This window comes from Dromiciops gliroides, chromosome 6 (genome assembly GCF_019393635.1).
Source record: "Dromiciops gliroides isolate mDroGli1 chromosome 6, mDroGli1.pri, whole genome shotgun sequence".
Classification (NCBI taxonomy): Eukaryota; Metazoa; Chordata; class Mammalia; order Microbiotheria; family Microbiotheriidae; genus Dromiciops; species Dromiciops gliroides.
The window spans coordinates 127289994-127307431 of NC_057866.1; the positions used below are offsets into that span (position 1 = coordinate 127289994).

The 17438-nt window shown below is 39.3% G+C and overlaps 1 protein-coding gene across 1 annotated transcript in view; it reads left to right on the plus strand.

The window, feature by feature from the left end:
• Positions 1–2453: 2453 nt before the first annotated feature.
• The window catches only part of THEGL (theg spermatid protein like), a 63392-nt gene continuing 48407 nt past the window's right edge, over positions 2454–17438 (plus strand). Inside the window, exons 1-2 of the mRNA XM_043969620.1 lie at positions 2454–2688; positions 14537–14567. Of these exons, the coding sequence (XP_043825555.1) occupies positions 2625–2688; positions 14537–14567 (95 nt within the window). The 5' untranslated portion in view covers positions 2454–2624. The remainder of the gene's footprint in view (positions 2689–14536; positions 14568–17438) is intronic.

The following is a 17438-nucleotide window of genomic DNA, read 5'->3' on the forward strand; positions in this document are numbered from 1 at the left end:
TTTGGGGCCTCCCTTGGTTCATTTTATAGGGTGTCCCAACTTAGAACTATACTGATATTTTGGGACCCTCTAAGTAACTTCATACAAGCAGTACGTGCCACAGATGGAACTTGAGCCCATCTTTTCTTAACAGAAATTGGCTGTCTAGTGTCATGTTGCCTGCTTCCTCTCTGCCTTTCTCTTGCTCTCTTTCCCTTCCCACTTTTTTTTTTTTGGTGGGGCAATTGGGGTTAAGTGACTTGTCCAGGGTCACACAGCTAGTAAGTGTTAAGTGTCTGAGGCCGAATTTGAACTCAGGTCCTCCTGAATCCATGGCCGGTGCTCTATCCATTGTACCACCTAGCTGCCCTCCCCTTCCCTCCCCTCCCTACTTCTGTTCCTCCTTTTCTCTGGGTCCTCTCCTCCCCCCTTTTCTCCCTCCCTCATCTCCTTCCCTCCCTTTTTACTTATTTCCCCCCCCTCCTCTCCCTTTAACTCCCTTGAAATTTATATATATATATATATACACGTATATATATAGTGTGTGTGTGAATTCATATACATATAGATTTTTTTTTCGGGGCAATGGGGGTTAAGTGACTTGCCCAGGGTCACACAGCTAGTAAGTGTCAAGTGTCTGAGCCTGGATTTGAACTCAGGTACTCCTGAATCCAGGGCTGGTGCTTTATCCACTGTGCTATCTAGCCGCCCCCTACATATAGACATTTAAAAATTTTTATTTCTATCTGTCTTGGAAAGAGCACCATATTTGGAACCAGAAGACCTGGGTTTGAATCCTGGACCTGATACTACCTATGTGATCTTGGGCAAATCAATTAAACTATCTGTGATCTGGCTACCTCATTTTTTGTCATTGTTTGTTTGTTTTTAAATTAAATTAATTTTTTATTTTTTGCAGGGCAATGAGGGTTAAGTGACTTGCCCAGGGTCACACAGCTAGTAAGTGTCAAGTGTCTGAGGTCACATTTGAACTCAGGTCCTCTTGAATCCAGGGCCGGTGCTCTATCCACTGCGCCACTTAGCTGCCCCCTCCACCTCATTTTGTAAAACAAAGGGGTTTAGACATCTAAGGTTCCTTCCAGTTCTAAGTCCTGTGATCTGATGTCACAGCTGGCAAATGTCAGAGGAAGGATTCAAACTTGAATATCACCTAGCTCCACCAATATCCTTTTGACTACACTGCCTCTTCTGTATATTGTTGTTTGTCCTTCATTCCGGAAGAGGACTATGACATTGGGTGATGTCATGACTTGCACTGAATTGGAATGAAGTGAGGGAGGGCTCTTCCCTGTGTATATTTATCTTCTATATACACAGATGTATGGATATGGGGCAGAATGGGGTAATGGATTGAAAACCAGTTTTGAAACTTGGAAAATCTCACTTCAGATTCTTCCTGTTTCACTTCCTGGCTCTTATTCTAGGTGACAGTCTAAGACTTGAAGTTACACAAGGTGGTAACCACACTGGAAAAAGGGCTTTACTAGCCTGGGATTTTCCTAAACCAATGAAATCACAGCTCCCTATGCCAATATTTATAAATGCACATGGTTTTCTACCCACCATCCCAAACAAAAGTCAGCTCTTTGAGAACAGCAACTATTGCACATTTTTGCCTTTGTATTATCCCAGGGCTTAGCAGATTCCAGAAGTTAATTAATGTTTGTTGATTGGTTGATATGTCACACTTTCCCCTGGTGGAGTGCCAAGATGCTTTGAAGCTGTAAACCCTATGTATAGCATACTGGAAAGAGCTCTGTAGTCACTGAACTTGGGTTCAAAGTCTGCCTCTGATGTCTATTACTTGCGTGACCTTAGGCAAATTATCCATTTTCCTTAGCTGTAAAACGAAGGGAAGTTAGTCTACATAACTTCTGAGGTCCTTTCCAGCTCCTGACAGCTAAGTGCTGTAGTGACGAATGGAGGGCTGAACTCAAGAGTCAGGCCGACCTAAATTCAAATTTTCCTCAGCACTCATGCTGCGTTACCCTGAGCAAATCACTTGAATTCTCTTGGCCTCTGTGTCTTCATTTGTAAAATGGGGATAATAACGGCACCTACCTTACAGGTAGAGATAACATAGGTAAAGTCCTTGGCACTATATAAATGTTAGCCACTATCCTATGATTTTGGCGGCGGTAGTAAAAGTATGTCTAAGCTTAGACAACAACAATGCTGAGTTAGAACCTCCACCTTGTGACTACTTAAGTCTCCCCGGAGGAGGTGCAGTATCAGACTCTAGGGCCCCCTTAGCAACGATCAGCATTAGAACAGTCTGCCGGCCTTACACCCGCTTGTCCCCATCTCTATTGCTCTCCCCTTGCGCTGGGGACTCAGACTCCAGCAGTGGAACGAAGTCCAGAGGGAAAAGAAGTCCCGGGGGCGGAGCGAGCCTAGCGTGGGCGGTGGGGGAGGGGTAGAGGCCTGAGCGCACGCGCACACGTGAGGGTCCCCTTGGCAACCTGACAACAGCAGCACCAAGGAGAGCGCGAGCCAGGGCTTGGGAAACAGCACCAGCCACATCATCAGCACGCACCCACGGCGGCGGCCCTGGCCTAAAGAGCGGCTGCTGCTGTCCGCGGCAGAAGAGAGCGCCTCGGGACGGCTGGAACCTCTGGGCATGCATGGAATACGCATGTCAGCCAGCGCGGTTTTGTGCCTCTTATAAGACTAGACCTGCGGGCAGTGGTACGTGGCTCAGGAGCCCGTGCAGGCGGGGCGCCCGGTGGGTCGGGCTCTGCAGCTGCATCCCGTTGGCCGAGGGAGCGGCGAGGGGCCCGAGGTGGCAGCGTGTGCGGGTGGGGTGGGGGCGTCCCCCATTAACGACGTCTCTGCGATCCCGGGGAAGCATTTAGCGGTATTTAGCAAGTAGAATAGTTGCTCCCAGACGTGGCGTGGGGGAGTGGGAAAAGCACGGGGTGGGGGGCGGGGGGATGGTGTGGACTGAGGTTCCAATGCCAGCCCTGCTACTTACTACCTGTGTGGTTTTAGGCAAGTCACCTAACCCTTCGGAAGATCAGTTTTCTCCTCTGTAAAAATGACAGGGCTGGACTGAGTGGCCTCCAAGGTCTTAAATCCTAGCAGAGTGCTCCAGGAACTAATCACGCTGGGAAAGTGAGACACTGGTGTAGAAGCTACTCTCCCCTCCTCTCCCCTCCCCCCCCCAGCCTTATTGCAATCTAAAAGGCTAACCTGCTTTTTTAGGACAGATACATTTCAGTCTTTAACGCATTTTCTCCAGGCTCGTTTCTTCTGTGTAACACAGTCTCTCTGGAGATTATGTGACAAGATTTCTGCAGTTTCACCTTTTACTTGTTAAGGGATTACTTCCGATCCATTTCCTTGCCTAGATACAGTTTTTTGCCTGGATAAAACCACTTCTGTATCTTTGCCACCCCCCCCCCAAACAAAACAAAACAAAACAAAACAAAAACCAAATGGGGTCACGAAGAGTCGGACAGGACTGAAAAACGAATGAACTGAAAACTTGTTTGAAATAGTTGCTAGAGGTTGTGACTGAAGTCCTAATATAGTCCCAATTAGCTTGCTCTATTTGCACCTTGGGCTCCTTTTTAATTTTAATTTTTAACGTACGCCTTTTGTTGTCGACACACTCGTTTCTAAATATATTTCTCTCCCCTTATAAAATTAAAAAAGAAAAAAAAAGTTTAGTAAAAGCAGCATACCAACAGTACACTCATTGCCTGTCACCTCTGCAATGAAGGGAGGAATGCACCTTAAACTTCTGTTTTTAGACGAGGAGATGAGGAGGAGGGGGTGTTAGGGGTGAAGGGCATTCAGATAAGAGGTGTGATTGGGCAAGTGCACTTTGCTACTACTATTAAAAAAGCATATAGTGCACTTTCTATTGACTGCGTGAATAGCATCAACCACATCTACAAAAGTACAGACTGGAGTGAGAGATCAGTTGACAAATGTATTGAGCATCTCCTATGTAAAATACACCATGCTTGCTGCTGTGATATGAAGAAATAGGATCAGAGATTTAGACCTGGAAAGGACCACATCTAATTCAACTTCCTCATTTAACAAAAGAGGAAATTCAAGAGCAGGGATTAAATGACTTTCCCTCGGTCAGACCTCTTTCCATTGTACCATGCTGCCTTTCTGATCAGATTTCTCCTTTAACGATCTTATAAAATAGTGAGAGGGAAAAGACATCTACACATAAAATGAATATACATAGGATATGTACATATATGTATATATAATATGCAAATATAGTACCGTAGTATAGTATAGTAATATAGTATGTCCATACTACAAATAAGTAGTATGGACAGTTAGTATATGAGTTATTAGGAGGAAGATAATGAGGCAAGTGGAATTTGATGTCATTCAAGTTCTTTGTTTCTTTATTTTATACCTCGGTTAAAGCCTTCCTTGTCAGTCATGATGTGGAGATGATACTGGAATCTGGAGGGTTATGCTAAGTGGAAGGCAAATTCTAGAAGGTCCTACCAAGTTGGAAAGCACTCAAGTACAGGTTAATGTGCTTGTCTGTTGTCTGAGGACTAGTCTAGCTAAGCTCAGAGAAACTAATCTCTAGTTTGGATGTAGGGCAATGAATTTTTCAGTCCCAGCAACTCTAGAAGACCATTAAGTTACAGAAGGGTTGCAATCTACATCTTCGGAGGAAGTTGTCATACCCATGAAATGACAGCTCTTTGAAACATTCAAGAAGTGTATTTCCCCATTACCACCCTTTTATGAAAGATTTGTGGAAAATGTTATAAAGAACTGAAATAGAACATAAGGTGAAATTGGTTAAAGTATTTAATTGGAGTTCCTCAAGAGCAAGGGTAATGTTTTATTTAATCTTTATATCTCCTACATTGACAATTTTTTTTACACAATAAACACATTTTTGTTTACTTTTGTTTGTTTTTGAAGGGGATGCTAGCAGATAGAGTGGAATTAGAGATCTCATGTAAGAAGTAAGGAAAAAGTACATTTTAGGTAAGGGGAACAACAAGTGCAAAGATATGGGGAATGATAAATGGGATGCCATAAATACAAAAGAGTAAGTAGGTCAGTTTGTCTGGAAGGCAGTGTGTGAAGGGGGATAATGTGTAATAATCCTAGAAAAGTAAGCTAGAACAAGACTATGAAAATTTACATTAAAAAGAAAAATAATTACATTTTAAAAAAGAAAATAATTCTTATTTTATCCTAGAAGCATAAGGGAGCCCACTGGAGCTTACTGATTGTGAGACAGACAGATATTATCAGTTAGGTTTTAATATCACTCTGGCAGTTTGATTGGAGATGGATTACAGGGCTACACTGACAATTAGCATAATACATTAACCACATTTTTGGGTTGTTATACAAGTAAAATCAGATTATAATAAACATTAGGAACTTCCTTGAAGGTGAAAATACCCAAGGGCAACCCCTTTTGTGCAACCTGGCACATGATAGGCATTCGATAAGTGTTTTTGTTGAATCAAATTAAATTTTGAATAGGGGAAGGATATAGAAGAGATAGTTCAATCTTTTAGTGTTTTGTTTGTTTGTTTGTTTGTTTTGCAGGAGGGTTGAGTGACTTGCCCAGGGTCACACGGCTAGTAAGTGTCTGAGGCTGGATTTGAACTCAGGTCATCTTTTAAAACACCATTTAGTGGAGCTACCTTCTCCTTAATTTCATACTTTTTCAACAACTGTCTAGTGTTGAAAGAGTATATATACATTGAGGAAAGGGGAAAATGAGGGTACCAGTGGACAAAAGCAGTGCAAGACAAAATTTATCATATCTTTCCTCAAGGATAATTCTAACATCAGATATAGTGCCTTTTAAAAGTATTATTGGGGCAGCTAGGTGGAGCAGTGGATAAAGCACCAGCCCTGGATTCAGGAGGACCTGAGTTCAAATTTGACTTCAGACACTTGACATTTACTCGCTGTGTGACCCTTGGCAAGTCACTTAACTGACATTGTCCCACAAACAAAACAAGACAAAAGAACAACAAAAAAGTATTATTATATTTTAATGTGGCAAAATGAAAAGGGGGGGTTGATAAATAATAGTTGGAGAGTAGTAGGGCAAGGGTAAATTTTTTCTTTGTTTGAAATCTTTTTTCTAAAAAAAAAATGGTGAGTGATGAAATAATTAGGATAACTTAGGTAGTTCCTGTCATAGCTCCTTGTGACAGGGCTAACATATTATAGTTGTATCCTTAGACTTTAAAGTTTAGAGTAACTTGATATATGACTAAGTAGTTGTGGGACTCTGTAGTGTTTAGTTGATATCAAGGTTTCCCTTCACTAGTTCTACAGTATTAGTGGTGGTTTTCCTTCTCAAAGAGGATCAAAATGACACCACTATGTTCAAGTCAAGTTTACAGCATATTCAACAGTGGCTGATCAGACCAATATGAGCTTGGAATGCAAATCGTCCCTGTGAACATTTGGGGTGAATTCTCTAAATTTGTGCATTTCATGTTTCTTTTGAACTGCTTTTTTAAAGAGGAAAGTATACTATGACAAGTATTATTAGTATTTGTATTATTCATATAATGTGGTCTTAGTGGGAGTGTTCACTCTCTGTTATTCCAGTAGATGGCAATCTTCTCAACCAAATGGCAGAGTGGGAATCCACATAGCAGCCTAGTTGTAGTATAGTACTCAAGTTGGATTGACATTTCACGTACACAAGTTTTAAATAAATTATTTGAAATTTTCTAGAAGGCTGGTAGACTGGAAATTTTAATGTTTGACTGGAATTCTTAGCAGCCAAGGATCGCTTTGCTGAGGTTTCAGTATGAGAACATATTTTACATAATGGTTATTGATTTTGGCAGAGGAAGGTCCTTGATTTTTCCCTCTTTTCCAAATCTATCAATGATGCTCTGGGTCCATTTTCCTCTCTGCCTAGTCTTTTACCCTATGGACAGCTAAACCAATAGAATCACCTTCTATTCTTTTTTTTTTTTTTGGTGTGGCAGTTGGGGTTAAGTGACTTGCCCAGGGTAACACAGCTAGTAAGTGTTAAGTGTCTGAGGCCGGATTTGAACTCAGGTCCTCCTGAATCCAGGGCTGGTGTTCTATCCACTGTGCCACCTAGCTGCCCCATCACCTTCTATTCTTTACCCTTAAGTCCTTTGTTCCCTTCACCTTCCACCTTTTCAGCTTTGCTCTAACTTCTACCTTCCTCCATGACTGCTTGCTGATACCTGGAAGAAATAACAAAATTGTGCCCACTGAGTCGGCTGCAAATGTCTGTTTTCTAATCTCTGGGCCCTATAGAAAGCATGGAAATCTTTTTACTCATCTCTTATCCACTCTTTTTCACACCCTCCCAGTACTGTTTAAAACCTCCTCCTAATTCTCACCTTCACACCCATATACCCCTCTTCTCTCAACAAATGACCTTGCCTCCTGTTTGATCAAGAAGATTGAGGTCATTGGTGATGAACTTTTATCAGCTCCATTTCTCTAACTTACTGTCCTTCCAGTCTCAGAGGAAGCTAACTGTAATCTCAGTCTCCTCCGTGGCCTTGCTCCATGATTTCATCACTTCTCTCAGTCTTTCCATTCCTGTTGGATACTTCCCCTCAGACTAGAAACATACTAAAAAGAAAACAAAAAGGCAAACAAAAATACTAACAAGCTCTAGTGGAGTCTCTGTCATCTCATAAGCTATGATTCTATTTTTCTCGCCATCTTTACTGTTCAATGCCTAGAAAGAATAGTCTACACTTGCTCCTTCTACTTCTCACTCCTCAATCTTATGCACCCTTGCTTCTATCCCCACTCCTGTACTGAAGAGCTCTCTCCAACGTCATTGATTACCTCTATCTCCCCAAACCTAGTTGTTTCCCCATCTTCCTTGAACCTCTCTCTGGTGTTAATGCTGTGGATCACCCCTTTCTTCGTGATATCTACTTTCTTTGGCTGCCCTGACATGGTACTTTTGTATTGTGGTTCTCCCACCACTCTGGACACTCCTCTTTCTTTTACTGGCTACTCCTCTTCCAAATTATTAAATGTCAATATTCCTCCCAGTTCTGTACTAGGTCTTTTTATCTCCTCTAAACTTTCTCCTTTGGTGACCTTATCTACTTTTTTTTTTTTTTTTGCAGGGTAATGAGGGTTAAGTGACTTGCCCAGGGTCACACAGCTAGTTAAATGTCAAGTGTCTGAGGCTGAATTTGAACTCAAGTCCTCCTGAATCCAAGGCCAGTGCTTTATCCACGGCGTCACCTAGCTGCCCCCCCCCATTTATATATTTATATATTTATTTATTTTTGTTGTTGTTGTTGTTGTTGTTTTTTTGCAGGGCAATGGGGGTTAAGTGACTTGCCCAGGGTCACACAGCCAGTAAGTGTCAAGTGTCTGAGGCCAGATTTGAACTCAGGAACTCCTGAATCCAGGGCCAGTGCTTTATCCACTGAGCCACCTAGCTCCCCCTCCCACCTTATTTATTAATGATGGGTTCAATTATTTATCACCTCTCTGTAGAAGAATCACTAATCTAATATTTCTATTTCCAACCTCTTTCCCAAACCTCTAGTTCACCCTTTCTAATTACCTGCTGGATATAGATCCTAATAGCACCTCAAACCTTACATATTTAAAACTGAATTTATCTTAGAACAATGTATTTGGAGTGAAAGGAAATGGGTCTTAATCTTTGCTTTGCTACCTGTATGACCTTAGGTAAATCACTTAGCTCCTCTAAGTCTCAATTTCCTTATTTATAAAATGATGAGACTGGCCTGGATGATTTCTATACTATCCAAGGTATAAATTCTTTGATTCTATTATCACAGATCCAGAGTTAAAAAGGACTTCAGAAGGAAGCCATCTAGTATAATCATCTCCTTTTATAGACGCACTTCTATCCTAAATTTGATCCTGTGGTTTTTCTGTTTCTGTTGGTGGTATTGCCATCTTCCTAGACACATAGGCTTCACCTCACAGTAAATCTTTTCTTCAGCAGTTGCCAAATCTTCTTGTTCCTCCTTCCACAATATCTGTTACATCCTACTCTTTCTGTACTCCTACTGCCATCTTCTCTCTGTATTCTCTACCTTTGTAATCCTTTCTTCTCCCATGGCTTAAATTATCCAAAATCAGGTTGACATCTCTTCTCACCTAGACTATTATCCTCTCTGGTGTTCCTTTTTCTAATCTGCCCTCTCTCCAAATCTTCTTTTACCCTTCTGCCCAAGTAGTCTTCCTAACACACTGCTAAGATGATGCCACACTTCTCAAAACCCTTTAGGTGTCTCCTCATTATTTAATAAAATATAAACTCCTTATCCTGTCATTTAAGTTGCTCCACCACCTGGCTCCAACCTATCTGTATGGGCTTATCTTACATGAATCCCTTTCATATATCTTGCAATCTAGTCAAACTGGATTGTCCTTATCTCTTTAGCTTCTGTGCCATCACTCGTGTCTTCTCCCATGCCTGAAAGGGATTCTACCACTCCTTCTTCTTCTAATGAAGTTCCTCCCTTCAAGGCCAATCTCGGGTTTCTTCTACTCAACTAAATAGACCCAAGCTGTCATGTGAAAGTGATCTTTCTCTTCAAACTTCCCATAGCCATGTTACTTGTATCTTTCCTTTGCCCTTCTTACTTTCCTTTAAGTTATACTTATTTGTATACTTGACCTTCTATCCCTCCCATGAAGTTTCTTTTTTAAAAAATTTTATTTTCAGTGAGCAAACATTTTTTTCTTCCTCTTACTTATCTTACTCTCTCCCTTTGATTAAAAAAATCTTAGTAAGATGCATAGTCATCTAAAAGAAATTTCTTCTTTGGCCATGTCCAAAGTGTATGTCTTATTCTGCATCTTGAGTCCATTACCTCTCCATCTACCTATCTGGAATCATGGTTGGCTATTGTATTGATCAGAGTTCTTAAATCTTTCAAAGTAGTTTTTATTGACAATGTTGATTTTATTGTAAAATAAAATCCTGGTTTTGTTCCCTTCACTCTGCATTCATTCATATGAATCTTCCCAGGTTCCATGGAAAATAGCCCTTTCATTAGTTCTTTTTTTTTTTTTTTTTTTTTTTTTTTGCGGGGCAATGGGGGTTAAGTGACTTGCCCAGGGTCACACAGCTAGTAAGTGTTAAGTGTCTGAGGTCGGATTTGAACTCAGGCACTCCTGAATCCAAGGCCGGTGCCTTAACCACTGCGCCATCTAGCTGCCCCCCCTTTCATTAGTTCTTACAGTAGTATTCTATTACATTTATATAACATAATTTGATTAGCTATTCCATGCCCTTAGTTTCCAGTTTTTTCTCATTATAAAAATGCTTGTGCCTTTTCCTCTTTTTTAGATCTCTTTGGAGCATAGGCTTAGTAGAAGTATCACTTTGGATTAAATGGTATACACAGTTGGGTGACTTTTGGGGGCTAATTCCAAATTGCTTTGTAGAATAGCTGTACCAATTCTCAGATCCACTAATAGTGTATAAGTGTGCCTTTTCCCCCACAGTCCCTCCAAATTATTTTTCTTTTTTGTTGTCTTGGCCAATCTAATGGGTATGAGATAGAACCTCAGAGTTGTTTTAATGTGCATTTTAAAAATTATTAGTAATTTGGAGCATTTTTCATGTGGCTGTTGACAGTTTGAATTTCTTTCTTTGAAAACTGCCTGTTCATGTCCTTTGACCATCATTTCCCTCCATTAAATTTCAAGCTTCTAAAATCTGAAATTGTAAAGCATGTATAAACAAAAGTTGAGAACTATCTTTACATGTAACGGAAAAAAATAAAATATCTCATAAGAAAAAAAAAAATTTCAAGCTTCTGGGGCAGCTAGGTGGCTCAGTGGATAAAGCACTGGCCCTGGAGTCAGGAGGACCTGAGTTCAAGTCCAACCTCAGACACTTGACACTTACTAGTTGTGTGACCCTGGGCAAATCACTTAACCCCAATTGTCTTACCCCAAAACAAACAAACAAAAAAATTCAAGCTTCTTTAAAAGCAGAGGCTATTTTATAATTATCTTTGCCTTCCTAGAGGATAGCACAGAGCCTTATACATAGAAATTCTTTAAAAATATTTGTTGCATTGAATTAAATGAGAGATCATTTTTGAAACTTTCCTAATTTTACAAACAAGTTTATCTCATGAAATGTATGTGTTAATATGAGCTATATGCTAATGTAAGAAAGAGATTATCAAGGACATGATTAATAAACATATTTGGGATTTACAATTTTGTTAACTTTTCTACTGTCAACCTTTATAATTTATGTTCTATCTTGATTAATGCCATCAGTGCTCATGAAAAAATAAAATATATAGGAATTTCAACAAGTATGTTTTAATATTGAAGATTTTGTTTCCCTTAGTGACAACATTGGTTAGTGAAGACTTTCAAGTGCTTGAAACCTTCAGTCAACAAATATGGTCTCATTTAAAATCATTGATTGTCCTTCAGAAGTATAATCAGAATCCTAATTCATGAATGATGTTGATTTTTTCAGCTTTGGACACTGGTAGTTGACAAGGTGTCTAAAAAGACTATTCTCTTTTGTGTGTTCAACTCAACATTTATTAAGCACCAACTGTGTGCAGAGCATGGTACTAGGTTCAGTGGGAGATACAAAATTTGATAAGACACAATGTCTGCCCCCATGGAGCTTATAGTCTAGTAGGAATTGGTGGAGTAGACAGAGCTGCAAAGGCCACTCCCTTGAAAGGTTTGACCAGGAATGGAAGGTCAATGCTGGGGCCAAGGTGGCTGTCACACCCTCAGGGCCTCTTGTTTGGGGCAAGCAGGGTTAGGAGGATGTGTCCCTGCTGAAATCACAAGAGGAATTGAGGGGGAAGCATCTGCTGGGGCAGGATGCCCCCCAACAGGCATGGATGCCAACCACTTCAGCTTGGGCCCTTCTCACCCCTTTCTCTCCTGTATCCTACCCTTCCTTCCCTGCTCAGCCCCCAGCCTTGGGGAACCCGCCAGGGCCCCCACAGGCCTGGTCTCTAGAGCTGGCCATGTGGGCGCTCACACAATACAGGGACCACCTTCCTCTCATCTTCCCAATTCTTCCTGCCCACCCCACTTCCTGCCCCGAGGCAGCAGTTAAAAAGCCTATTCTCTAAAACAGAGAGGAAAAATTATCTAGGCAAGAAAATTATAAAGCAATAAAGCATGGGTAAAAATTTTAGTCATATTCATTTTTTCTACTTTCATTGACTATTTTCTGACCTATGAGAATTCTGCATTTAAAGATAGAAAACAAGCTTTATAACTATTTTAACATAGAAAAGATTCTCTAATTTTTGGAAAAGAATATTTTTATACAGCAACAACAATATTGTTTTAAGAACAACTTTGAGTGACTAAATCATTTTAAGTACTATAAATACCTAAATTAACTACAAAGGACATATGAAGGAAGATGCATCCAGAGAAAGAACTGATAAATAGAAGTATGTATAGAATGGTTCTACATATACACACGTATATTTGTATCTAATGGTAGCCATTTCTAGGGTGGGGTGAGCAGAGAAGAAAAAAAGAGAAAAAAAAAGAAAGTTACATGATAATTTCATTATATATTTAAAAGAAATACCAAGTTGTACATAATAGAATTGCCATTTCATATACAATCATCTTTTTAAAAAATATCCTACTGTGTTATAGAAAAGCTTGTTTTATTTCTTAAGTTCAGAATAAAATAAAATAAAATAGAAACTCAATAGGTAACTAAACACAGACAGGACCTAGATGTCCTTATCCTATTATTTTCAACCTTCCCATGGTCATAGAATTTGGATATGGCTAACCAGAAATGTAGTTACCTTAAAAAAACCCAGGAAAATTAAGAAAATTACCTTTTAACTATAAGATTCACCTACTCTTTCCTAAACTTGAGGAGTAGCCTGACAGAAATTGTGTTTCTCTCTGTGTTTTATAGCATGTCTAGGTTTCTTAGAATTGATAGTGACGTTGATCTTTTTGTTTTTGTTTTTGTTTTGTTTTTTTGAAATTGGTCTTCTTATTCAGCCTCTACCTGAAGCATGGAATCTATCAACATTAATTAAAGTGACCACAGTGAAGAAGTAACAATGATCCCTAAGGGGACAAAAGTCATTTGGAAGCTTTCAGAGTTACCTGGAATCTCCCAAGGAAAATAATATATCTTATAGAATCTGTCTCCACAAATGATAATGTGGTAGAACTAATAATAGCTTTTTTATGGCAATATTCTGAATATATAGGGTTTAAATTAGGTTTCTGGAATATTCCAAATGCATATTACATTTAACTAATGGAATTTAGGGATTTCAGTAATAAAGTGGGGGAGAAGGGAGAGAATAATCATCTTTATAGTGCCTACTATAATGCTAGGTATTTTGCAAACACTCATTTAATTCCACAACAACCCTTTGATAATTATTATCTCCATTTTACAGCTGAGGAAACTGAGGTATGTGACTTGCCCATTGTCATACAAGTAATAAGTGTCTGAGTCCAGATTTGAACTATGGTCTTCCTGACTCTAAGGTCAGCACTTTTTTAACTGTGCCATCTAGGTGCCTCAAAACTGCATTGGATTGGGATTGGAGACAGGAGTTCTGTTAATTCTTATTAGAGCACAGTCTATTTATAGGCATTAAATGATGTCATTCTTATGTCTTTCTTCTTACTAACTGAAGAGACAGGGGTGACCTAACTTTTACTCAGAAAATACCACTGTCTGTTTTTTAGCATTTGTCTAGTCTCCTAATCCTTACCTCTGCTCTAAATTCTTATTTATTCTATAGTAGTTTTTTTTTAAAATAGCAACTGCATAGGAATTCTTGTATGTGGTAGTAAAAGCAGATAATGAGACAAAAAAACCCACCTCTCTTTTCACTCAAGATTGGAATCTACTCTTTACATCTGATGACTTCAGCTTTTGACTACTATAGTTCAATGAAAAACTCTTCCCCCATTTTGTTATTTAAAATTACTACATCAACTTTGATAGCTTTATTCTGAGCAGTCTTGGTTTCAGGTAGACATGATGAGGAGGAAAAACATAATGGGACCATTAAGCAGAAATGTGGGGTAATGTAGAAATTACACTACAATTTTCTTTGATGACTATTGAAGGCATGTTATAATTATGAGAATAGAGCCTAAGTGGTTGAATTGGAATTCTATTTTTCCTCCTTCCTTTATAAAATGAGGCCCCTTTATTTATGTTTGAGGTAGATGACTACTATCCCTGTTAATATACTCACTTATGCTGCAATAAAAACATTATTCAAGGTTACCATCCAAGTTTTGAAACACAGTCCTCAAACTCTGACAAATGACTGGGGGGAAAAATCAATGTCCTTTTAACAACAAAATCGATTGAATACAATTTATGAGTGACCTGCTACAAGGAAAATGTGATGTGTTTTGTTTTTTATAATATTACTTAGATGAGTGACTTGTTATTTTATCTGCCATTTTATAAAGGTTGCATAATTGTTATAAAGCAAAATGCATAGAGCACCAATGTTACCATGATTTTTAAACTGAAGTTTTCCTTTGCCTTTTTCTTTTGCAGTTTGTAATTCCGCTACAAAAGCAGAGACAAGGTGAGGCCCTAGACATGACAACTACTCTCACTGGTCTAATTCGATGGGCATCTGGAGCCTGCCAGGGTGAGGCAGGGAAAGAAGAGAACTTAGTTCATGATAGGGCATTTGGAGTAGTCTAGTTAGTGGTTTCTGGGAATTTTATCTTAGAAGCTCTCAGAAAGATGAAGGAAATGAATGATGAGTTTCTGAGATAGATCACAGACTGTTTCAGAGGTTGTCAGTCAGTAAGCCCGATGCTTGTTTTTCTTTCTTTTGGGGGGGGGGCAGTGAAGGTTAAATGACTTGCCCAAGGTCACACAGCTAGTAAGTGTCAAGTGTCTGAAGCTGTATTTGAACTCAGGTCCTCCTGAATCCAGGGCCAGTGCTCTATCCACTGCGCCACCTAGCTGCCCCTCTAAGCTGATCGTTTCTTAATAATTAGAATTGTTTTAAAATAGAATGGATCGTACCGTTGCAGGTTTTCAGAGGAAGGTGGATGACTACTTGTTGTAGGGATTTTGCAGAGAGGATTTCTGTTTGGTTTTTGGTTGGATGAGACAACGTATAAAGTCCCTTCCAACTTGGGGATACAGCGATTTTGTCTAGATTTGATTTTGTGAGAAATAGCCCACTCTTTCCATTTTCTACCTCCCAAGAGCCTTGCTTTGGCCTATACATGTTCAGTGTACCAAAATAGCTGTGAGGGGGAAAAAAAGTCTAAGTACTGAAGGGCAGTTAAATGAGGAAGAACATTCTGACTGAATGAGAGAATTACTTAGATTGCCCCACCCCTTAGAACCTGGAAATAGCCCCAAGTGTTGTTGCTGTATAATGTGCAATCATTAGTCTGTAGCAAGGCTAAGGATTTTAGTTTTCCCAGCTTAGATAAATAATAAAAGGCTAAGCTTCTTTAAAAACTCATGGTCGTGTATTTGTAATTTCATAATCTGTGCACAAGAAGAAAAACCCTTCAGTAGGCAGTCCCCCCCCCCCCCCATCCCCAAGGGATGATGGATAAACTTAAAAAAAAAAAAGCCTTGTGAGGTAATGCATTTACTGGGAGAAAGCAAGCAAGCAAATGTTCCAGACGATTATCTTTATTATACTTAACCTGAAGATGTAGCTCGACTGACATAATGCATGATCAGTGAGTGAGGAGAGGAAAGACATTAATTAAGCCTCCACAAAGAAGCTAAACAGACATTAATGAGATGACTTCAAATTAAAATAACTTAGTTTAAGCATCTATTTTTTTAAAAAAATATTTATTTATTTAGAATTTTTCCCCAAGTTACATGCATAGAGAAATTTTCACATCAATTTTTGAAACTTTGTGTTCCAAATTCTTTTCCTCCCTCCCTCCCCAACTCCCTTAAAAACTCAAGCAATTCAATGTTATACATGTGCAGTCATAAGCATCTTTTTGTGATAAATCATGAGACTGTAAAACTACAAAATTTTATGTCATATATTTTTTATGTCATATATTTTTAAAATGATGACTTTTTTACTTAAATTTTTTAAAAAATTCTGATGCGTTAAGAAAAAACACCTAGGGGGAAAAAACTTTGACTTGATGGTAATAAATGCAATCATAAGTGAACTTCATTGAAAAGATTACTATGGGTTGTTGTTTTTTTCATGTAACTTGTCTGGGAATTTGTTTTGCTGGACTATGCATATTAGTTATGAGAATTTTCCTTTTCTTTTTTTATTGTTCAATTTGGGGGACATTCTGGGGGGAGAGATAAGAAATGCTTGCTAATTTTTTTTTTAAAGAAAATATTGGGGGCGGCTAGGTGGCGTAGTGGATAAAGCACCGGCCCTCAATTCAGGAGTTCCTGAGTTCAAATCTGGCCTCAGACACTTGACACTTATTAGCTGTGTGACCTTAGGCAAGTCACTTAACCCCCACTGCCCTGCAAAAAAAAAAAAAGAAAAGAAAATATTAGTATGTAGCCAAACTTGATTTTTTTCATGAATTAGTTTCTTACCTGATTCTCTGTGGGCTACTCTCCTTTAGAGAGCAATATGGTCCCAATACAAATGAGACATTGGGATTGGCACAGTGGTATTATATGCAGGAATATTCAGCCAGGTGGCCTAATGGATAGAACCCTACACCTGGAATCAGGAAGACCTGAGTTCAAATCTAGCCTCAGACACTGATAACCTCAAACAGTTGTATGATGCTGGGCAAGGAACATGATTTCTATCCTCCTCAGTTTCTTCATCAATAAAATGGGGTTAATAATAACATCTGCCTCTTGGGGTTGATATAAAGATAGTGAGTAGGGGCAGCTAGATGGCGCAGTGGTTAAAGCGCTGGCCCTGGATTCAGGAGGACCTGAGTTCAAATCCAGCCTCAGACACTTAACACTTACTAGCTGTGTGACCCTGGGCAAGTCACTTAACCCCCATTGCCCAGCAAAAAAAAAAAAAAAAAGATAGTGAGTCATGTGCTCACCTGCCCCCCTTCTCCCCCCCACCCCTCAACTGAAGAATTGGACCATTTTCATTTTCTACATATATTGTTTCTTCTTCCATCTAGAACTTAATGTTGTGAAGTAGGACTATTCTTTTGCTTTTTTTTTTTTTTTGGAATAGGTGATCATTTCCATAAGGTATGACTTAAAAGTACACTAGAATGTTATCCTGTCCAAAAGTGTTGTTCAGTCATTTCAGTTGTGTCTGACTTTTCATAACCTCATTTGGGGTTTTCTTGGCAAAGATACTGGAGTGGTTTGCCATCTCTTTCTCTAGCTCATTTTACAGATGAGGAAACTGAGGCAAACAGTGTTAAGTAACCAGAGTCTCACAGCTGGTAAGTATCTGAGGCTGGATTTGAACTCAGGGAAACATCATTAACTGGTCACAGTTCTAAAGTCC